Below are 24,995 nucleotides of genomic sequence, written 5' to 3' on the forward strand. Positions count from 1 at the left end.
ATCATGTCGTTCAGCAAACACTTCCAACGCCATCTCTCTAGAAGCCAAGCACTATGCCAGGTGCTAGGGATACAAAGATGGACACAATAACCATTAACACACGTGAATACATACATACAGGAGGGTGAGAACATCTCCTGGGCCAGCCCTGACAATAGTAGAATCGTTGGAAATAAGGCTTTTGCTGTGAGATGATGAGGAGGAAGTCAGGAACATACACTATTGATTATTACCTAAGCTTATAAGTAAAAAAACTAAACCATATTCAGCAAAAGGCACAGATTCTCCCAGTATAATCCTTAAAAATGGTGCTACCCAAAGTGTGGTCCATGGCTCAAAAGGTTAGCCACCAGAAAAATGCAGAAGTTTCTGAGCATCAACTTGCTATTGCCACATCGAAACGTGATCAGTAGATTTGTCTCACTGAATAGAGAACAAAAGTAAGGATTTGTAACAGATTGAAAAAATAAATAAAACAACAAGAAGCCAGAAAAAAAGGACCGGTTCTGCACGGAGAGTCTGAAAAGCACTGTCTAACCTCCTTGGGCAAGAATCTTTGGCTAGCGCCAAATTTGAGTTTGGAATGAAAATCCATGGCAGCGGCTGGTTTCTGACTTAGCAGAGAAGCTCCAAATTCCCGTGTCTCTTCAAGTGTCTCTACAAACAACACGTCGAAGAACTCTTACAAGGCTGTGATTCCGGATAGTAGGACCACTGGGGAAAAGGGCCTCTGGATCTCCATAACTGGGTGCGGTGGCAGGGGAGATGGCACATCAAAAAGACCTAGAAAACACCCCTCCTCAGTTAACTCCACTCTGAGGCAGGAAACGGACAGGGCAGCCAGTGACTGTGGGAGAACGGGATGGTGTGAACCGGCAGTGCTGAGGTAAGTCGGCAGTCCAAACACAACGGCCTCCCTTATGTAAGAAACCACAGCAGAGCACGGGCTGCCAGGGTGAAATAATGTGCCTCTGTGTGCGAGGCCCTGAGTGAGCTGCAAAGCCCGGGACGCACTTGGAGTTTATCTAAGCCATGTACACAGGGTCTGTTAATGAGCATTCAGTCCCCAAAGTGGGCTCGGTGCTGATAAAAACCAGATGCAGGGCCAACTGATCAAAGTGGCCTCACTCCCCGTTGCCTGCTGCCTGGACCACTATCTCACCATGTCTCCCGAGCCTTCCTGGCACCCCTCCATTAGTGGACATTTGCGAGCTGAAAACGAAGAGACCCTTCCAGTTGGCTTCTCTCATGCTAATTAAATTTAAAAGTACAGAAAGCAGGAGTGTTTGGAGACAGGGAGAAGAGGTTAATGCAGTGTTCTATTTGGACTTATGCAGCCCAGCTTTCAGTAGACTTCAGTCCTTAAAACATACAGACATGGCACTGGCCAGGTGGCTCAGTAGGTTGGAGCATCATCCCGTGCACCAAAAGGGTGTGGGTTCCATTCCCAGTCAGGGCACATACTAGATAGGTTGCAGTTCGATCTCTGGTCAGGGTGCACAACCAATCAATATTTCTCTCTCACATCGATGCTCTCTCTCTCTCAAATCAATAAAAACATATCCTCGTGTGAGGATTAAAAAAAAACCATACACACACATGTTATCTCTTTATAATCAGTATACACACACACACACACACACACACACACACTAGAGGCCTGGTGCACGGATCTGTGCACCAGTGGAGTCCCTCGGTGTGGCCTGCGGGGATCGGGCCGAAACCGGCAGTCCAACATCCCCCCAGGGATGTAGTAATGCGCGAAGTGGCAGGCCGCCAGGGAGGAGCCCAAGCCCGGGCTGGGCGATGCGCCACTCCCACTCATCCTGGCCCCGATGTGCCTGCCATAGCTGGTAGGCTCACTGCTGCTCTGCGGCAGTCTCTGCACACCCGTCCTAGGGCAATACCAGCACGCCCATGACCGAGAAGCGCCCAGTCAGTCTTGATGCCGGTGCTAATCCTGGTCTGGATGGGGGAGGGGCACGCAGGAGGAGTGTCCATGGGAGAGGCTCAAGCCACCACAGCTGTGCTCGCCAGCCGTGAGCCTGGGGGCGCCCGGTCAGCTGAGCCGCACTCCCGCTGTGGGAGCGCACTGACCACCAGGGGGCAGCTCCTGCATTGAGCGTCTGACCCCTGGTGGTCAATGTGTGTCATAGCAACTGGTCTAATGGTTGCTTAGACTTTTAGATAGATAGATAGATAGATAGATAGACAATAGATAGATACTTTTTTTTATTATTGATTTAAGAGGAAAGGAGAGGGAAAGAGAGATAGAAACATCAGTGATGAGAGAGAATCAATGATTGGCTGCCTCCTGCATGCCCCTCACTGGGGATCAAGCCCGCAACCTAGGCAAGTACCTTTGACTGGAATCGAACCTAGGACCCTTCAGTCCACAGGCCAACGTTCTATCCACCGAGTCAAACCAGCTAGGGCTATAATCAGTCTTATCTGCTGCCAGTTTCAGAAAGGCAATGCAACAACTGGAAAAATAAGCCCTAGGGATCTCTTGCTCAATCGCTCAGTAAGGGAGACTAAAGTTGAGAAGATAAAGTTGGAATGAGACAAAGTCTGGGTACGTTGAAAAGGCGCTCTAGTGTGATTCAGGAATACCTTAGTAGAGAGGAGACACTCCATAGTACCTGCCAGTGCGTGAGGACGCCTAGAGAGCAGGGAAGAACATCCTAACCCTGTGAGAGACGCACAGTTACTAGTAAACCCAAAGCCAGTCAACCCAGTGAATGATGGATGCCTTGAGCTCTTGTTCTTGGGAAGAAAATGCAATACTCCTGTCCAAGTTGCTATTTATTTGAGGTATCGAAGAAGCAGAAAATATTCATCCAGTTGCAGGGGTGGGAAAGAAGGCATTTAAATTTACTCATTACAAATATGTCCTGGGGACCTACTCTGTGCCGGGCTCCCGGACATCATGGTGTTTACAGCCCAGCAGGGCAGAGGGTCGTGAAACAAGCAATTATACGTGTGGGCAGAGTTACAGTACTCGGGGCAGTTTGACCTTGTCGACCAGGAGTCAAGGGAGAACTCCCAGAGGAAGGGCTGGTTCTGAAAATGGTGCTAAGACCTGAAAACGGAGAGGAATTAATGGACAAAGAAGTGAAGAAGATTTCAGAAACAGCAACCAGCATGGCAGAGGGTCCCAAATGCCGAGGAAGAGCTGTCCATTTGTCAAACTGACACAGTTACGGCTGAAGCTTGGAGAGCAACGCAGAGTGTCCTCCAGGGGAGGCTTCGGGGGTGGGAGGGGTCCTACGTGCTGGGCTTTTTAGGCCTTATTAAGGACTTGATCATTTATCCCTCAAGACAGCAATGTTCAACCCTTCCCATCGCATGGCACACATAAACTAATTACTAAAACTCTGCGGCACACCAAAAAAATATTTTAGCCAATCTGACAGAACAGAAAATAAGTATAATTTTGATTCATTCACACCAGATAGCTCTTGTTGTGTTGGCTGTTGTCATTTTTTAATGACAATCTAAGAGAAAAGAGGTCAGTGCCCCTGACTAAATAGTCAGGTATTGTATGTCTTAAAAATTCTTCCCTGGCCAGGTAGCTCAGTTGGTTGGAGTGTCGATCAGATACACCATCACTGGGGGGTTAGATCCCTGGTCAGGGCACATACAAGAATCAACCAATGAATGCATACATACTAGTAAGCACAACAACAAATTGATGTTTCTCTCTCTCTCCCTTCCTGTCTCTCTAAAACCAGTAAAATTAATATATTAATTCAATTAAGAAATAAAACTATGAAAATAGTTTTGAATATCACCACCTTAGGACAATAGGACGCCAATGCAGCATTCTAAGTGGTGAAATGTCAGGCTCAGAGTTGTATTTAAAAAGGTTAAAACTGGTCCTCTGACTCCTGAAGCCATGATACCAGGAATAAAGGAATAGTCCATCTCGTCTGAATCTCCTGAACTTGGAAATAGGGCGGTATTCCCTGGTGGGGATGGCAGGTCTCCGAATTGCAAGGGTCTCTGGCTCGCACGGAGCAGAGAACGGAAAGCCTGCCATGCTCACTGCCGAGCACGCAGCAGTGCTGGTGGCAGCCTCCAGTGAGGCAGCTCAGGATCCAGGCTCCCCCATGTGTCAGGGGTGGGCACCTTAGGATGGAAAACTGGGTCCCAACACCCTTCTGTGGACCGGCACATGTGTTAAAGTAGGCAGCAGCCTCCCCAGACCCACACACAGGCCTTGTCATGTTCTAAACACTCTAAGATGCCGTCCAAAGTCGACCTCAGAGGAGTGCAGCAGCCTCTGGCAGGGTAAGGGAGGAGAATCGCTTCCCTGGGCCACTCCATCCGCCAAACTTAGAATAAAGAGCGTTTTCAGAGCCTGGAGTTTTCCAGCTGCCTGGAAACAGGAAGAGCCCAATCCCAGAGAACAGTAACCCTCACACACGCCCTACATAAAGACACGTTGAGCCATTAGCCCTAATTGCCTGTGACTGACACAGGAGTGAAGCCGGCCTTCCAGGCATTTGCTCAGCGGAAAGAAAACAAACAGCTCACAGGGGACACAGGCAGCGCCATTTTCTCTCCTTTCTGCCAAAATGATTCTGCTCTGTTCCCCCCAAATTATATACAGATTTCAAATTATAAACCAAATGAAGGTCTTTCGAGTAGTCCTTACCACATACAAAAGAGAAAAGAAATCTCGGTAGGGAGGAATTGGACACAGCAATTGGTTATTAATCTTTTCATGAAATCAAAAACTTCACCAAAAAAACTTTTCAGAGCCACTTCTCAATACCCCCAATTCACTCCAGGCTTGAGGTATTAAGAACTATTTGCAATACTTTTCATTTGCTCAGCACACTTTATTATGAAATATGAGGTAGGCAGTGCGCCAAATGGTAAGGATACAATATGTATGTGGTAAAAAATCGCATATGCTGCAGATTTAGGATTGTCGTTTTAACAACGGGGTTTTCTAAAGTAGTTTAAGAACAATACAGCATATTATGTACCAAGCAAGAGACCCTCCCCTTTCCCTTTTCCTTATGAGTTACAGGGCTCAGAGGACCCACCACCAACAACAGCAACAGCAGCAGCAGCAGCAGCCAGACCACGGTGACTGTGGCAACATGGACATTGGTGTCCACAGAGCCAGACTGATAACCAGGATGGACAAGGGACCACAGACAGACTGGCCCTGCTATGACTGGTAGCCCTAAGATAAGGCTTCATTTCCCAGTTCAAAACTATTCATGGTTCTTTCACAACCACTTCAAAAATATCATTCAACGGGTGCAATGCCCACCACTGGGTGAGTGCTTCCCTTACGCCGTCTTATTTGAGTCTCTTAACTTCCTAGGGAGATATGCATGATTATTATCTCCACCTCACCAGGACAGTAAGCCACTCAGACAATGCCAAATAGGGTCAAGTGGGGATTCAAACCCAGATCTATTTGATTTTGAGTCTCTGCTTTTATCTCCACTCACCATATGACTTCCTTTTGGCTTACTAGGGCTATCTTCTTAGCATTCAAGGTCTTTACCATCAGATTTAATTCTGAACTAAAGGATGGCAAGGAAACTAGTAGCCCATGTTAATATCGGCACCAGTTACGGGAATAACATGCAGTCATATTCCGAGCCTAAAGTCCTCCACAGGCCATTAAGATAGAAGTTAAGAGAAAAAGCTGTTTTCTAGGCAGGATGTAGGCGAACACCGTTCGATGATTTTGGAAGGCAAAATAAACTTCTTGTTCTATAAAAGCCACATTCTTGGGATCAAGCTGTTCATTTCCAGTCACAGTATAAGGTAGCATTGATTCTGCCCCAGTTGATTTAGATTCTCTTTAAGATTTACGTAGAATAAGCAGTTCTTCCACACCTCCCTCAGTCCTACGCACAGCAGCCTCCCAGAGACTCCTAGCCACGAGGTAATAAATAACCTTGTTGTTTCTGCCCTGGTGAAGGGGCCTCAGTCTTTGGAGGGCTGGAAAGTGCTGCTGTGGGACAGAAGGCTACTCACCCAGCAGGCAGGGCATCGGGGGCCGGGACAGCCGGGAGGACCTGCTGTGTGCCCGACGTGCTGGGCTCCTCTCCTTCAGCTGGCGTGGCCGGAGCAGGGAGAGACCCTGCAGTGGGGTTCGGGGTAACACTCGATGCTGCAGCAGGTGGGGATGTCACACCAACAACAGAAGGTTCTTCGGGATCAGTGGCTCCAGCAGATTCATCATTCACTAAAAATACAGAAATCATATTTTAGAGATCAACTAAGACTTATGTTCCCATTGACGAGGTTTTTCCCTTAATGTGATAACACAGTCCCCACAATGTGACCATGCAAGTATCCAGTGACATCAAAAAAATGTTACACATCATAACTTAGGAAATTAAGGCAAGTCAGTAATGGTCTGCCAGAAGAAAATTGGGAGATGGGTCTGAAATAAATAGGCTATTAAATACTACCTCTTATAGAAGTGTATTACATTTTTCTAACATACCATGGTTACATTTACAGAAATAAAAGAATAGCAGGAAAAATAAAGACAACGGGGAAGTGTATCGGTGCTAAATGGAGCAAGGCCGAGTTTATAGGGTCATATACTTTTGTTTAAACTTGTCATTTTTCCTTCAAAAAGCTCCACACACACTAAGAGGCGGAAAACATAAAATAATGTGCTTGTTCTTTTTTAAGAGTCACACTCAAAGTAGGGAGCAAGGATTAATATTCTATATAAAAAGGATGGGGCTCCTAAGATACAGGACTTGTCTCCAAGGTAACAAGAGACAAGGAGACAGAGTGACCCAAGCTGCTCCTGAGTCTCCTTGTTTCTCCGAACCTTCATTTCTCTGATGGTCACCCATGCTCACAGGACCCCAGGGCACTCTCACTCAAACAAGGATCAAAAAGGTTTTGAAGAATCAAAATTCTTTGAAATTGAGTAAGCCATACGCAGAGGATTTTCTACATGTGAGACTGCGCCTGTGTGCATTTATACTAGAATTTTGTAGGAAAATGCCTTAAGTTGTTTGTCATTTAGCCTCTTTTCCCTAATTCAGAAATTCTTTTTGCAGTTTCTTTAACAAATGGCTACCCAGCCTCTTCTCAAACATTTCTCCTGACAGGCAGCTCACTGCAGTCTTTCCATTGCTGAACATGACCCTGCCAGGAAGTTTTTTCTCAGGTTAAGCTGAAGTTCATTAGCTGGTTTCAGTCCCCAACACCAGACAATACGAAATACGTATCTGACACTGTTTCTCAATCAACTTCCCTTTTCCAGTAAAAAGGCCTACTATCCCTTTAATGTTTCTAGGCCACCCTCTTCTTACCACCTGGCTTCCCTCTTGTAGAGACCTTTTTCCACTGCCTCTCCTAAGAAATGATATCGGGAACCAAACATAATAAATCAGATGCCATCAGACCAGTGAAGTCAGATTTCCAATATAAATGATATTAGGTAACATTTACAGGCAAAGTGCAAAAGCATTTTGAATTCTCTCAGTTAAGCCTCACACACAATCTCATGAGTCTGGTACAATTAACGTCTCCTCACATTACAGTTGAGGAAACTGAGGCCCGAAGAGATTAAATAACCTGCCAAGGTCACAGGGCAGCCCTGTTGTCTGCTTCCGGCCTGAACCACTCACTCATTACACCCCACTTGCCCTCTCTGGACATCCTCTAATGCCACGGAAGACTGTAAAAATGCTGAAGCAACCACATGACCCTATTGGCTGACTGAGACTGGAGGTCAGCTGAAACTAAAATTTGTTCGCATGATGTGATGCCAAGCTAGACCCTGACAAATGGATAAGAGCCTAGGAACCAACTACGATTAATCTGTTTGCTTTCTCCCTAGGAAATGATATATGGTCTGGCACACAGACTGAATTAGTTGCTTAATAACTACATCTTGTGCAACTGATGTTTCCCCAACATACATGCAAGAATTTATGTTTCTGTTCCATCTCAGCTAAGTTAGTAAAACACAACAGATGGCAATTCTCTTTATGCAAATCTATACATTTTACTCATTTCCAATCAAAAAACCATCATGACATTTCTAAGAACTAAATAAATTCATTCTAAAAATTATAAGGACAACTAAATACAGAAGAATAACCATGAAAATTCTAAAGACTAAGTTTTGTGTGTATATGTAACAGGGTGAGGGGTCGTTCTCTAAAGTATTAACACATATTATAAAGCTACAACACTTAAAACAATGTGGCACTGATATATGAATAGGCAGATGTCAATTAAATAAATAAGAAAGTTCAGACATAGTTAAATACACATTGGAATTTAGTATAAGTCAACTGTGACATTTTAAATTACTGCAGAAAAGACAGGCTATTCAATAACCAGTGCTATGACAAGTGGGTATACTGAACAAAAACTGAGTTTCAGTCCTATATACTCCTTACATCAAAATAAATTCCAAATGGATCAGAGATTTTGACACACAAAAAATGAAACTACAGAGGAACTAAAAAAACAACAGAGGATAATATTTTTATAATCTCCCTGTGAAAAGGATTTTTTAAATATTACACAAAAGACAGAAGTCACAAAAGACTGACGATTAAAATTGTTTTAAAAATCTAAATGGGGGAAAAACACCGTAAGCAAAATTAAAAGCAAAAGAAAAATAACAACTAGGAAATATTGTTATCAATTCAAATTATAGACCAATGGCTAATTTCTTTGATATGAAAAGAACCTCTACAAATCAGAGACACTTCACAGTTAAGGAAATACAAATTACCCTTAAACACCTGAAAAGATGCTGAATCTCAATTATGAGACAAGAAATGTAATTTAAGACTATAATGAAATATTATAGTAATTTTTTAACCTCAGATTGACAAGAGTAAAAATATTTAACCACACACTTATCAGAGTATAAAAAAAATGCATTTTTTGCCCTAGCTAGTTTGGCTCAGTGGATAGAGCATTGGCCTGCGGACTGAAGGGTCCCAAGTTCGATTCTGGTCAAGGGCACATGCCTGGGTTGCGTGCTCAATCCCCAGTAGGAGGCATGCAGGAGGCAGCCGATCAGTGATTCTCTCTCATCATTGATATTTATGACTCTCTCTCCCTCTCCCTTCCTCTCTAAAATTAATAAAAATATATATTTTTAAAAATGCATTTTCACATACTGCTGGTAAGAGTAGAAATTGCTAGAACCTCTATGGAGCACAATTGAGCAATACAAAAAATGTAAATACAATCATTAAAAGGTGGGGGGAAATGAAGGTAGGTATGATGAAGAGAGGTGGTAGATAAAATTAAAATTGTCATGAATAATTAAGAGCTGAAGCTGGGTAATGAGTTCATTCTAGCACTCTTTGCTTCTATTCACGTTCAATGTTTGTGTATAGGAGACACATGATGTCTGGTTGTCTCTCTGTTGCAACATTAGCAGCCACTGATAATTACTGCCTAATTCCATTAATTGGTTAGACTGCAAAACACTAATATGCTAATTCTACCACTCCTATAAAGAGAAAGTTTGCCTTATCAACTATTTGGCTTTCTTGAGGTTCAGATTGTAAAGAAAAGGCAGAAAAAATGCTTGAGTCTTTCCTTTTATTTAACCAGTTTTCGGAATAATGAATTGATTTCCTCACATCCTCCAAAAATCAACAGTGACATTTTGACTGAAAACATTGAGGGCAATACTCTGTAGAGTATATGATTGTCTAGCCAGTAGGCTGTACACCTGAAGCTAATACAAAAATAATACTGAATGTAAACTGTAATTGAAAAATAAAAAAGTTAAAAATAAATTGAAAAAAAAAATTTTTTGTTTAAAAACCACTATGAGTTCTTGGATTTAAACATATTTAAAATATTTCAATCCGTTGTGATTACTGTTCTTACTGAAACTAAAATTGTCCCCATCTTTAGCTGTGGTTAGCAGAAGAGGGAACGGGCAAAGCTCAAGTTGGCTTGGAGTTCTATGGAAAAACTTCTCAGATAATTATTAAGTGGGAAAGTGCAGACAGCATATATATTACTAAAGAATATATATGCACATGCTTGTATATTAAAAAAATATCTTGGTAAGAATCACAACGGTGACTGCTTCTGGAGAGGGAGCTAGAGGCTGGAGGACTAGAATAGGAAGGAGACTTTCTTTACCCAGTTTAAGCTTTTATTCTTTTAAAAGTGTTGATAACCTATATATACTGCCTATTAAAATAACGATTATGAAACTTCTGACCAGGAAAAGAACAAAAGCAGAGCCCCATGACAGCCCATGGGAAAGACCCTCCAATCAACACTGCGGTTCATGCAGCTGCACATGTAGGTAAGTGTGCCTTTCACTCACTGGAGTAGCTCATGTTTCAGAGTTTTGTGCTGCACCTCAAGTTTAGATTTGTAAATAGAATATGAAAGTCGGATATTCTAGCACTGACAAACTTTCTGTGTCCATGTTTATACTCTTCTGCTCTTAGAACGTGAGAGCTTGAAAGAACCTCAGAGGTAAATCTACCTCATCACAGCTTATAGTTAGAAAAAACTAAAGTTCAGACAATTAAGTTAGTGGCCTGAAGTCACATAACAAGCCATGATGTGGATTGTCAAAGACACGGACTTACAATTTCACCAGGCCTTAGAGAATCGCTGTATTTTACATTCTAGCTCTATTCAATATAGCCAATACTCCCTTATTAATCCTAATTCCTGGATGTATCCAACGTACGTTTCCCAAAAGACGGCACCCTTCTTGAGAATGGAGGCAAATTCATTTTCCTTCGCTTTTCATGATTTCCACTCTGTACTTCCTATGTTCTTGCTTACACATCTCTGCTCAGCTCCGCCCTCCTCCAGGAAGACCCTCCCCACCACTTCAGCCCAAACTGATCCCCTTTGCAGGACCCTCAGCACCTGTGGTCTCAGCTAAGCCACACAGCCCCTGTGACACCTGCTGTGTTGGTTGGCACTTGGCGATGGTGTCTTTTCAGGTTCTTGTCCTGAAACAGATTATCAGGTAGATGCCTATTTTTCTGCTTCTTTACATTGCCCATGGTGCTTATCAAAATGGCATTCAATAGATATTTGCTCAATAAATACTCGTTCAATAAACCTAATAATCTAGCAAATGATATTTGAAATAAACAATCTCACAGTTGTGTAACATTACCATTTATAAAGGAGGTTCTTTATTGGTTTTAAATTTTCGAATAATCTGTAGATTTAGAGAAAAGCTACAAAGACAGTATGCTCTTCACCCAGTTTCCCCTAATTGCTACCTTATTTAACCACAGCACATTTGTTAAAGCTAAAAAAAATAACATCAGTCCATTACTATTAACTAAACTCCAGACTTTATTTGGATTTTGTCAGCCTTTCCACTAATGTCCTTTTACTATTCCAAGATCCAGTCCAGGATCCTGTGTTGCTTTTAGCAAGTTCACTTTCATTACCTCATTTAGAAGATGCTGTTATTCCCATTTTACTGAAGACAAAACTGAGGCTCACAGAGGTACCATTCAGAGTGGTGCCGTGCAGTCAGTAGTAGCTGAACCAGAATTCAAACCCAGAACACCATGAAGTAAAAACAATGGAAGGGGGTGGGGGAAGAGAAATGAAATGACTTAGATGACTTTCCTGTATAGGAAGAAAGGCTGGGTATCAAGATGAGAGGGTAAATGGGGTAAGCAGGTAAAACAGCAGTTGAAAGGCCTCTGGTTTGTGCAATGATGGGTATTTCACAAGGTTCCCTCTGTGGTGTTAGTTAAACATTCTAACTTCATGAATCAAATATTCATTCAGGGCTAAGACTCTATTATGCTAGTCACAGTTAGTCAAAAAGAGATCAGGAATTGGAAGTTCTTTTTCTTAATCCTAGACGCGCTGCCAACTCGCTGTGTGTTCCAAAATCTTTAGGCGCGTACGATGTAGCACAGTCTTTTCAACTTGGGCAAGAGGAAGGAACTTGCCAACAATGAAAGCTTTTTAAACTTAAGATCAGCTTGTAACATATGCTCCACAATAAAGCAGTCAATATTTCTTACCTGTGAATACAAGAAATGCACCTCCAATATAACTGATCACTCAGCTCTTCACAAGAGCAACCAAAACTAGAATCAATCAAAACAATGCGATGGGGGGAAAAAAAGAAGAAAAACTTAAGAATGAACACCACCACTCCATGTTACCTAATGGGAACGTTTAATCCTTCCTGGCCAATATATAGATTCATGCCATTTCCATTTCTATTCCACCAGGCTTCTAAGAATCCAAAGTCTGAATTGGTTTTGAAAAGGTATCACTGTCAAAGAATATGATGGAGAAAAAATAATAAGGCAAAACTAGCTCTTCCAGACATTAGAAAAACATACTATAACACGTCAATAATCAAAATCACAAGACACTGGCTCCAAACTGGAAATAAAGAAAGTGGAATGTGTAAAGAATCCAGAAATGAATTCTCACTGCATATAAGAATGTGGTAAGTGATAAACACTAAGAAAAACCACAATGAGAAAAGAAAACATTTAATTAACATTTATAGGAAAATAGGACACTGATATAGAGAAAAATTAATTTAACCCATCCTCATTATACTTATATATGTATAGATACAGATATACCACTATAAATTCCAGTGGGATAGTTCTTTTTTTAACATAACATCATGAAAAAAAAGTAAAAAAGAATAAAGTATTTATTCCCTCTATAGACAAGAGAGAATCTTTTCACTTTTGAGGCAAAAAGTAAACTTGAAAATATTAAAAAACACTCATACATAATGATTTTTAAAAAATATTTCAAATATATTTTATTGATTTTTTATAGAGAGGAAGGGAGAGGGATAGAGAGTTAGAAACATCGATCAGCTGCCTCCTGCACACTTCCTACTGGGGATGTGCCCGCAACCAAGGTACATGCCCCTGACCGGAATTGAACCTGGAACCCTTGAGTCCGCAGGCCGACGCTCTATCCACTGAGCCAAACCAGTTAGGGCTGATTTTTAAAAATTTTTAATGTTTTCTACAAAAGCCACACAAAATGAGATAAAAGACAAAGCAATGAATGATATAGGGGGAAACTTATCACCATAAATATAACATAAAACTTGTACCTACCCATTAGGATGGCTATTATCAAAAAATGGGGGTAAACAAGTATTGGGGAGGTGGAACACTGGAACCTCATTCATTGCTGGTGGGATGTAAAATGGTACAGCTGCTCTGGAAAACAGTTTGAGGGCTCCTCAAAAAGTTAAACAAAGAATTACCATATGGCCCATCAACTCTATTCACACGTGTGCAGCCAAAAGAACTGAAAGCCTGGCCTCAAACAGAGTCGGTACACCCGTGACACAGCAGCACTGCTCACAACAGCCAAGAGGTGGACACCACCCAAATGTCCACCCACAGGTGAATGGATAAATAAAATGAAACCATTTTGATACAACATGGATGAATCTTGAAAACATTATGCTAAGTGAAATATGCCATAGACAAAAGGACAAATCATTCCACTTATAATATGGGGCACCTAAAATAAGCAAATTCATAGAGACATAAAGTGGAATAGAGGTTGGCTGGGGCTGCAGGTGGGAGGAGAGGAGAATATTATTGTTTAAAGGGTACAGAGTTTCAATTTGGAATGACGAAAAAGTTCTGGAAATCAATAGTGATGTAGTTGTACAACACTGTGAATGTACTTAGTGCCACTGAATTGTACACTCAAAAATAGTTTAAATGGTAAATTTTATGTTACACATATTTTATCACAATTTGTAAAAAGAAACTTGAACCAAGGATATATAAATAAACTTCCAAATCTCCAAAGGATAATCAAACACTATGAAAAAGTCACACAAATAGAAAAGAAACAGTCAAGCAACTAATAACAAGAAATGCAAGAAGGTTAAACAATGAGGGAGCACTTAATACTTCTTAGCAAATAGATAAACCAGTGTTTACAAGGTTGTAGGAAAAAATAAACCTCGCATACCACTTGAGGGAAATTTCACACTGCCCTGTGATATATGATTGCTTCAAACCTTTCGGAAGGCAATCTGATAATATACATTAATCTCATTTTTAAAATTCCTATCCTTTGATTCAAGAACTTCATTCTAGAAGAAACAAAGCTGTGTGCAAAGATGTCTACATCAGGATTTGGTTTTACAATGGGGAAATACACTAGGATTGAGGAATGGTTAAAGCAGGCGTCCTCAAACTACGGCCCGCGGGCCACATGCGGGTGTTTTTGCCGTTTTGTTTTTTTACTTCAAAATAAGATATGTGCAGTGTGCATAGGAATTTGTTCATAGTTTTTTTTAAACTATAGTCCGGCCCTCCAACAGTCTGAGGGACAGTGAACTGGCCCCCTGTTTAAAAAGTTTGAGGACCCCTGGGTTAAAGGAACTATGGTGTATTAACTGTGAAATAGTATGAGGCCACTAAAAAGGGGTAAACAAAAAGACCACAAATACATAGAAGCATGTATTAAAAAAAATAACAAAGTGAATGAAAGTAAATCTATCCATGCTGCATAATTATAACCATATGAAATTATTTATGAAGATAAAAACTAATGTTGATTTACAGCTTACTGCATCCCAGGCACCATACCAGACACTCTACATATTTTATATAATTTGTTTCTATAACAACTCTATGAGATATATGTATCTTGTCCTAATTTTATTAATGAGAAAACTAAGGCCCTGAAAGTCCCTGGGCTCTATGCACATACCACCCGTGAGGGATCAGAATCTGAGCGCAGCCCGTGTGACCCCCACACCTATGTGCATGGAAATCACATTGAAGAGAGGAGTGAGAGATGTCTTTTTTTTTTTTTTAAATGAAGTTTTCAATAAAAGAAGAGAAAAATAAATCACTTCACAGGAGTCTCAATGAAGTGCTATACCATTAGTCTATTTCTCAATTCTACCACTTCTAAAACTTAGGAATATTATATTTATACAGACAGACTGCCACTCACTTTCATTTTATTAAAAAAAAAATGGTTACTTCACAGTTGTGACAACACAAAAATACCACCTGGAACTCAACTCCTTTTTGCCCCAAATGTCTTTTTCATGCATAACGGCAGGGCACAGCCAAAAGGGCTTGCTAAATAAACCTCAGATGTCTGTGGAAACATTTCCTGGCGGCACGGCTCCCGACCACCACCACTTTGGAACCGCTCCTCTCAGTTCTAAGAGCAACGTGTTGATGGATGGAGCATTCATATCCTCAAAAACCCTCTGCTCTTGTGCTGCCAAAGAGGGGGGCTTCTGCCTGCTCCCCAGAGGAAAGGTGAGGTCTTTCTGTACCCCTTGGATCGACATTAAAGAGCCTACAAAGTCAAGGCTGGCTGGGAGGCAAAGGTGAGCTGTCATCACAGCAGGAAGGAGAGAGGAGATGAGACAGAAGCCAAGACCTTCGTATTTGAACAGGCAGAAATCCCTTAGATGCTGCAACTGTCCTCCGCAGATGGGTTCTGGGAACAGTTTGGGAATTCAGATGCACCGCCACGAAACATTTCCAAGGGGTTACGGGTATTTGGCTTTCTGGAGACATGGCTGGCACCTGCCTCGCCTGCTGAAACGTAATATCCCTGGAGATAAGGGCAATATGCAAAGGTACCTAAAAATAAATGTCAGGGAAATACAGATCTGTTTAAACATCAAGAGTGACTCAAAGACCTTCCCCACATACAGCCGATTCACCAAGCGTTTTCATAGGAAAAGCAGAGGTGGCTAAGGGAAACCAGGATCCGCCGATGAACAAAGTGGTTGGAATCATGGCCAACGCCTCCAGGAAACAACGGGTTCCAAGGAGCCAGTTTCCCTGGCCCACTCCCACCAGCGACTCGTTTTTCTAAGGGAAGCATGCATACTGGCGCTCACAGAGACGCACACGATTTTCTGCAACACGGCCCTCGGCCACCACCTCGCCATCCCCTTCACACAGATGGGAACATCCACACTATGACTGGATGGTTCCGGTACTCAGACACGGGGTTGGCATGGGAGCGCCAGGCGGGCTGAGCCAACGCCTCCAGCTCATCCTTGTCCTCGGGGCTCAGGGTGAGCTAGCTAACTCAATTCCTACAGGCAGGTCCCCAGCCCCAGAGGGAAAGTCAGACACAGGCCACTCCACCCACAGTCCGTGGCAGGCAACCGTACAACTGAGCACCATGAGCCATCAGGCGGGCACTGCAGCCCTCAAACGGTGCTGCCAGAGAACTGAGTCATGAAAAAGTAACCCACGTCGATTTCTCCTACTCAAGTCTGTCACACAAAGGGCCATGACAACGCTCATGCGGAGAAGCTATGCTGCGCCGGACCTCCTGTCCTTCATGTCATCACAAGCACCTACAAAATTACCGCACGTGTCACTTACCAATTTAAACACCTATAGTTTATCAAAGCAACAGCCACATGTCCCTTCCCAACTGCCCCAAGTTAAGACAAATTACCAAGTGACCAGCAGTCACTAAAAATCTGACAATTTTCAAGACGCTTAGAAAAACGAAGTGTTGTACTTTGTTTTCCTTTTTCCATTTGAATCCAACACTGACCTGATGAGACCGAAGGGAAGCATGGCAAAAAGTGAATTGTTCTGAAATAGGCCCTTCCCTTCCCACTTACAAGGAAGCACAGCCAAGGGCAGAGACGGTCTATGTGATGTGGAAGGACTGTCTATTCTCAAGTGGCACAAACTCTCACTGAAACGGCCACAGAATGCTTCCCCCCCGTCCCGCCACCCTCACCCCCCTCCAGTAGCAGTGTGGCTTTGCCCCTGGCCAGCCTCCCAACTGTCAACAGTGCTGCCATTTTCTCTAACTCAGCTCCTAGCAACAATACTGTTTCCTTTCTCCCTAAGTCTGATCATTTCCTTAAATTAAGGACAGAAAAAAAAAATGTGTCATGTATAAGTAAGATATCCTCTCCCAATGAAATCCAATGTTGGTAAGAAATGAATACAAAAATCAATATTTTTTATTTCTGTGAAAAGAAATATTTTAGAAGAGTCCTATGGAGACTAACCTTACCTATGAAGAATATTCCAGAGATAAAGAAAGACAGGTCAATGGAAAGACTGATGGATTCAAATTTATCTTGGTATTGGAGTCTTCTCTCATCCACCCCACACTGTGACATAGACAGAATCCCAACTCCACGTGAGAACAGGTTAGAGGCCACTGATTCAGTCCGGGTTTGCATTCTGGGCTGTCACTCACCTGTACCATTGGCCAAGCCACTGTGGCTTGGGTTCTTGACGGGCTGGCGGTGCCGGTTGTTAGTACCAGGACTTCGCTCGTCGGTTGCTGTGGTTGTTCTGGCTGAACCACTTGAATGTCTGTGTGTCCTGGGGGTTCAAAGTATAAAGCAGACAGATGTAAGTTACTTGGAAAAAAAAAGAAGGTATCCCACCTAAGTCACCGTATTCCCTCTCTCGCTATTTATTGGAAGTAAGACCTTCAATAGCCCCTGTAGTCTTTGACTCAACAGATGCTGGCTTCAAACAGAGAGACCCAGGTAAGCTTCCTTCTTGGTAAAAGCCCAGAGGCAACTTTGGGTAAACTTTTCCACTTGAAGTAAACAAATCCAGAGTGAATTGCTCCCACATCTGAAATAACTGGCAAAATATCCGGTGACCATCACATTATTTTCATTGGGCTCGAATGTAAGAAATAAACAAGAAATCACTAGACCACTGGACAGGGTACAGATGACACATTTCTCCTGTTAGGCAGAGCCCAAAAACGTATCCAAATCCATTTTCTCTTTAGTTAAAAAGACGCTTCCTTTCGGAACAGAAGTCAAGGGACATTAGACAGCTTAGCCAGTGCATCTGTTGACATGTTTCAGCTAGAAAACATGACTCCACAGTCCATCCAAGTAAAAGATACAACGCAGAAAGGGATCTGCATCACAAGGAAAATGGGGGGATCTAACAACAGAGAACCTGTCTGATCTTCGGAGAACACAAGGCAGCAGGCAGGCAGGATGTGTTCTCACATGCCTGTTGGAACCTGACTTCATTCACTCAGTGAAAATGTCTAAGTCTCCTTGCCCTTCAGTTTAGCAGTTTTATCAAAGGAGATTATTCTATTATTTAGTCATTATATAATACTTTACAGCAGTGAGATGATTTAAATAGTATCCAGTGAGGAAAAGACCACCCTCTCCAGGCAGAGGAACAAAAGTCCAGAGAACAATCTAGTCCACGTGAAAGGGGGCAGAGAGAACACTATCAACAATAAAAGTAATAACGATGACTATGGAAGTATATACTATGCATTGAGCTGCAACATTATATTCCAGGTACCTATGGTGTGCTGCACACTTTACAAACATTATCTCATTTAACATGGCAACCCTAGAAGTAGCTGACTATTAAAATGCCCATTTTGCAGATAAGGAAACAGACACAGAAAAGTCCAGCAGAAAGTTAGCAACTGAGAAAACACTCATATTCAGGTACTTGAAGGTCAACAGCCCATGCTCTTTGGTTGCCGCCTGGGGTGGGAGGTCTGGACTTTAGCTGAATCCCCCCCTGGTGGTTCTTTCACTAGTCACTTAGCCAATGGTGAGATGAAGGGCTCTAACAGAAAGCTCCCCACACAGGGAGGTGCGGTACCCACCAGAACATCTCTGCTGGTCAGACTCCAGCCCCGTTGGGTGGGACAAGCCTGCAGCACAGCTAACTAGAAGGTTCCTAGGAGAATAAGAAGTGTCTTAACTGACTACCTTCTGTAGCACAAGAAACGAATTTTTCCAACAAGATGGGCATTGGCCAATGTGTCAACTGATTATCTTTAGGTGTTGAAAATATGGATGCCTTTAGCTTTTCCTTTTGTGTTTTTCTAAAATTTTCTAGCTTTCTTCATTGAGCTTGTTGTATACTTTTGAACAAGGAAGAAAACACAATTTTTAAAAAAGAAAAAAACAAAAAAGGTTTTTCTTGGGCCCACACAACCAAGGAAAACACCAAGAAGCCTAGCCAACGCTGGAGTCCTTCTTACCTAAAGACTGCGTGGCAGTTAAAAATGGGTAGAGAGGGCACAACTGAGCTATGGAAATAAAGATTTAATTTGGACTCTCTTTTTCCATCTTATTTTTCCCTGAGCTAATTTCATAAATCAAAAGCTGTCAACCACACCTCAGTCAAGAAAAATATTTCAAAGTCCCCACTTCATGGGAAGAAATGTTAGTATTGAGCATTTTACCACAACTCCTCATCGAAAGCAGAATGGGTGCAGGCGAGTTCCAAAGGGAAATTCAGGCTTTAGCCACTGGTGAATGTGTGTATATGTGTTGAGGGCAGAGAACTTGAGAGAGATAAAGTTGGTTAATGGAAGGTTTATTTCAGCCAAGAATCCCCTTAAAAGGACAAAAAAGCCTCTCTGATTTGGTCCTCCCAGCCCACAGCGGAGGGCTGTGTCCCTCAAGGAGCAGCATGCCGTGTGGGCAGCATGGAAAATGCAACATCAGTCCCGTCACACACACACACACACACACACACACACACACACACGCTCTCTCTCTCTCTCTCTCTCTCTCTCTCTCTCTCTCTCTCTCGGGCTCTGACAAGCCCATGATTACGTCCAGTTGCCAGGCCCCTTGTCCCTCGGCAGAGCAGCTGGGCATGACAACAGGGTGGGTTCCATTACTCTCCTGGCTCCTCCCTCCCTTCCCCGAAAGGGCATGCGGTCAGAGTCGAGAGAGAATACTTTCAGAAATGTTTAACCACTAATGATAGCAGCTTACCCTGAATGACAGGCTGGAGCAGAGCCGGGATTAGCCCATAAACCAGGGGCAGCTGGGACCACTTTGCATGAACTGCCGCCTCCCTGCCTGTGGCCCACTGCCACCCCTGCTCCCCTCACCAAACACATGCGCGCACACACACAGAGACTCTTCCTTTGCCCTAAATCTGGAGCTTCCTCTTTTTCCTCTTGAACTACCTTTAAAATGAGACTCTCAGAAGGAAGAGTAGGCCTCAATGTTTGAGGAAAATCTTCTCTTCAGCAGTTTCCTCTCTTGGAGGACTCGCTCAGCCATTAAACGTTGGGATTGGGTCATGATTAAAAGCTGGCCCAAATGCTGAAACCACACACCATAAGCCAAAATAGTATCAGGACAAAAGCGGGGCGATGGGGTGGGGATGAGCTGGGCTCCACCACAGACAGCCTGGCTTCAGCTCTGCCAGTGACTTCAACCTTGGCCTGATCTCCACCGTTTGGGGGGCTGGGGGGTAGCGGGGGAAGTTATGCCACCCTAAGGCAGTCAGGAGAAGGTGGAACAGCGAAACCCCACAAATGGTTTCAAGTCACCTAGTTACAGACATGCAGCTCTCTTTGCAGCATGCCCTTCTCAATGCTGGTGTATCTTTCCTTAAGTTCCTCCCCCAGAAACTGAGGCCTCCCTAAGGAATGCCAATCCAGGCCAAGGCCCTAGGAGTCTCTCTCCAAGCTCCTGAAAGTGGATCTGATGCAGGTAAGGTCCCCAGGACCGGGCTCTGGGCTATCCCTTGACATGCAAGTTTTGACATTCAAAGTATTGGCCCCAGTCCTCAGCTGACCCTGACAGCAACAGCCTTGGATACCTGGGACCTCTTGTGTTGAACTTCATAAAGGCCACTGAATTCCATTCTATCATTATTTTCTGAGCATGAGGCCCTAATCTAGGTCTAGCAGCAAAACAGAAACAGTCCCTGACCTCGGGAGCTTACATCTTAGTGGAAATGCAGTGATTTATAATTTTGCTCAGACACAAATTTGTATCACACCCTACTATGTTGGTGTGTGGGAGGGAGCCACCTGCTAGCCAGTGAGCCTGGATGACAACCTGGCATTGTCATCCCCGTGCAGCCTTGTTGACCACTGGCACATATGCCATACTTTATGAGGAGTAATTCAACAAACAAATTTTTTGTTTATTTTTTAAAAAGGAAGCCAGTCCTACCATGGGTAATATAAGTGAAAATGAAGAGCCCAAAAAAGTGATGGCTTACAAGCCAGACACAAAATTTTTGGCTAAGTTAAAAAGTGAAATTCAAAATTTGGTGGTGACTCTAGAAACACTTAATAAATGTAAAGATTCTTCAAAGACTGGGGACACATCTCTCCCAAATGTCAAGAATTCATGGCTGGCCCTAGCTGGTTTGGCTCAGTGGACAGAGCGTCAGCCTACAGACTGAAGGGTCTCAGGTTCGATTCCAGTCAAGGGCACATCCCCAGTAGGGAGCATGCAGGAGGCAGCTGATCAATGATTCTCTCTCATCATTTATGTTTCTATCTCTCTCTCCCTCTCCCTTCCTCTCTGAAATCAATAAAAAAAATAAAATAAAAATCCACCGTGTAAAAAAAAAAAAAAAGAAGAAGAAGAATTCATGGTTGACCAGACACCAGGCGACAAAACATTTTTCTATCTTGGGAAATGAGGCCCAGGCTAGGAAGTAGAGTTTCTTTGACCTCAATTCAGCCATGTTAGTCTTCAAGCTCAGCAAAAGAGAAGTTTCAGGGTATAACAAGTAATAGTGGGTTTTTCTCCACTTAAAAAAAAAAAAAAAGATGCATATGTTAAAATTGCCTAATAAAGCTCTTCTCACATTCCAAAGCAGGGGTACTTGCCTGGATGCTGGATGACTAGACCCAAGAGGGAGGCTCCCATCCTCCACTGAGGCCTTGTAACTGGGCATTGTCTTTTAATAGCAGCATGGAAACAAAACTGAGTGAGGTTGGGCCAGTTTCCAGCAAGACAGAACCAGTAAAAAACAGGCACTTAAAATAGAAGCCTGGCGAAGAAATGGGAAGCGGTGATGGGAAAAGAAACGGTTTCCACCATTCAGAGAGGCATCAATAAGCAAACCTACTCCCACCTACACCCTCCTCAATTCTGACTCCTCATTCAAATGTGGATTAGAAGAAGAAGAAGAAAAAACAGGGAGGGGGGATAAAAAGGGGAGATGAAAAGGGAAAGGCGCAATTTTGAGTTAAAATGGGACCATTCTAGTTATTCCAAGGGTAATTTACGGCTCCATTCCACACCCTACCTCTAGCTGCCAGCCTCAGAAATGACAGGAAAGGTAAAAATAAAACTGCTGCCAAGTCTGTTCTCCATAACAGAAAGACAAATGATTGACTTTTGCCCAACCTGGAGTACAGAGCAATCTTCTCAAAGGTGGCAGCTTCATGGGGCTAAAATTTTCATCTTAAGAAAGAATATACAATAAAATTGCACTCACCTAACATGATCTCACTCATTAGATCCAGAGACACAGAAGCATCGAACAGACTGTCAAACCTCAGAGGGAAGGAAGGGGAGGGTTAGAGGGAGGGAGAAGAGATCAACTGAAGGACTTATATGCATGCATATAAGCAAAACCAATGGACACAGAAAGAAGGGGGATGAGGGCATGTGCTGGGGGGTGGGAGTGGCTGGGGAGAGGTCAATGGGGGGGAGGAAAGAAGACATATGTAATACTTTAAACAATAATTTAAATTAAAAAGAAAAGTTTTAAATTACACTCATCTAATCTAATTCCAGGCTGTATGCTGGGCTTACCTGTAAAGAATGCTCAAATTTTGTTTTGGAATCTAGAATTAAAGTTACTTTTACTATTTACATTCATTATGGTATTATATACTAGTAAGTGTCTAGTCTATGAAAAATTAAACTTGAGCACAAAATAAAGATAAATTAAAAGTCACATTAATAAACGGAAGAATAGCCCTAGTGAAAATGATGAAATGCCACACACTTGCTTACGTTAAGTTTATATGGCAGAGTTGACTTCAAGAAAGGGAGATCATCCAGGCAAGACTAATCTAATTGTGTGATCTCTTAAAAGCAGAGTGCCTTCTCTGGCAGATGTCAGGTGTGTATGGCAGAAGAGAAAATCAGACAAATTTGAAGTGTGAGGGAGATCAGACATACTCTTGCTGGCTTGAAGATTGGGGGTATACATGAAATAAAATGTGGGTAGCCTTAAGGAGCTGAGAGAGGCCCTGAATGACAGCCAGTAGGACATGGGACCTCAGTCCCACAACCATAAGTAACTGAATTCAGCCGATGACCTAAATGAGCTTTGAAGCAAATTCTTCCTTAGAGTTTCCAGATAAGCATGCAGCCCTGCCATCACCTTGATTTTGTTTGGCCTTGTAAGACCCTGAGTAGACAATCCAGCCGGCCATACAGTGCCAGACATCTGACCTACAGAAATATGCGCTAATAAATGGTGTTAAGCCCTAAGTTTGTGATGGTTTGCTACACAACAATAGAAAACTAATATAGCTTTTCAATACAAATAAAGGTCAATTTCCACAGAAGATATTAACTCTCAAATATATATTAGGTAATAGCCTCAGCCTAATTTCTTGCTGATCACCCTACCTCACTCTAGTTAGAGGGCCTTACTAGTATACAGTTATGGCATTGCCCTAGATAATCGGTGCTCATCTTACAGGGACATTTCTGTGATCCAAATGTCCTTTCTGAGACACATTTTTAAGATTCAACAATCACTTGGGAATTGGAACAACTAACCATGAGTGGGATATTACAGTTCTTAGAGGGTAACATTCTTTTCTGGTACAGTTCAGGTACATGAACTTTACATTCTTTTTCCAAACAAGATGTAGTTATGTGGCAACTTATCTCTAATTCCAACATTTACCTTAAAAGTTGCACAGATTTGAAAAGAATCTATAAAATAAAAGCCTAAGCGACCGTTACGGCAGAACGACCGGTCGCTATGATGCACACTGACCACCAGGGGGAAGAAGCTCAACGCAGGAGTTGCCCCCTGGTGGTCAGTGCGCTCCCACAGGGGGAGCGACCACTCAGCCAGGAGCCAGGCTCACGGCTGGTGAGCACAGCAGCGGTGGCAGGAGCCTCTCCTGCCTCTGCAGCAGTGCTAAGGAGAAGCGAGCCTAGTGGTAAGGAGCCTGCGGCTAAGGAGCAGCGAGCTGAGCAGTCAAGGAGCGAGGGATCCTGGATTGTGAGAGGGATGTCCGACTGGGAGAGGGCGCAGGCTGAGCTGAGGGACACCCTCCTCCCGAATTTCGTGCACTGGGCCTCTAGTAGTCTATGATAAGAGTGCCATATGGAAATACCAATCATGAAGGAAAAAAAACACAGATGAAACAGGAGAGACTGAGCAGGCAGTGGGAACCCACCATGTTCTTGGCAGTTAGGCTAAGCCTTGGAAAGCACAAGGCAGTCCTGATAAAAAGTCTTCCTACATCCTGTGCCCCCGAGACCATCGCTTCTCAAGAGTAGGGGTGCCAAGGAATGTAAACCAGTAGCAAGACCCACCCTGAAGTTCTGGCAAACCAGGAGCAGAAACACAAGACTCTTTCACCTCAACAAATATTTATTGAACTGCTGCTACGTGCAGCAAGGAACTAATTTGGCCCTACTGGGGACACAAAGATGAATAAGGCAAGGCACCTTTGACATAATGTTTGACGATTCAGCACCACTACCCCTGTACCCTTGCAAAAAAAAAAGTAAATGGAAAAAGGAAGAAGTAAATCCTCAATTCATTATTCTTTTCTAAGTGTAAACAAAATGGCATAATTTAATTTAAAATAAAGCTTTTTTAAAGGCAAAAATTTTAAGGTAAAATTAAAAACACACACAACTAAAGAACAAAACCAACCTGGTCCTAATCTCCCCTTCTCCTTCGCAAAATAACAATTATTCACATTATATCCTACTCCAGGTTTTTACTAGTATCATTTAACATTTTTGTCATTTTGTCTTTTAAAAAATTATACCAACAAAGACCATATTGTAAGCTCGCAAAGTAAACCTAGCACACAGACATGCCATAAAATTCAGAGGAAAGCCAAACAGAAAACCTTCAGACAAGGTTTTTCTTGTGGACAATTCTTGTTCTCTTTACACCATTAGATGCAGAATTTTACACTCCATTATCAAATAATCAGCGAGCCAAAGAAACTTTCAAGTCATCAAGACAGAGAGAAGGCAGGCCAAACACAGACTTAATATAAAAAGT

General features: G+C 42.8%; 1 protein-coding gene across 3 annotated transcripts in view; it reads right to left on the reverse strand.

Moving 5' to 3' along the window:
• Window positions 1–24,995, reverse strand: part of WWP2 (WW domain containing E3 ubiquitin protein ligase 2) — a 124,272-nt gene that overhangs the window by 37,797 nt on the left and 61,480 nt on the right. For all 3 annotated transcript variants that reach the window (XM_079800535.1, XM_079800534.1, XM_079800536.1), the window contains exons 7-8: window positions 17,206–17,333; window positions 6,010–6,220 (exon numbers count right to left, since the gene is read on the reverse strand). In XM_079800535.1, coding sequence (XP_079656661.1) covers window positions 6,010–6,220; window positions 17,206–17,333 — 339 coding nt within the window. The remainder of the gene's footprint in view (window positions 1–6,009; window positions 6,221–17,205; window positions 17,334–24,995) is intronic.

The sequence above is a fragment of the Cnephaeus nilssonii genome (genome assembly GCF_951640355.1).
Source record: "Cnephaeus nilssonii genome assembly, chromosome: 20".
Taxonomy (NCBI): Eukaryota; Metazoa; Chordata; class Mammalia; order Chiroptera; family Vespertilionidae; genus Cnephaeus; species Cnephaeus nilssonii.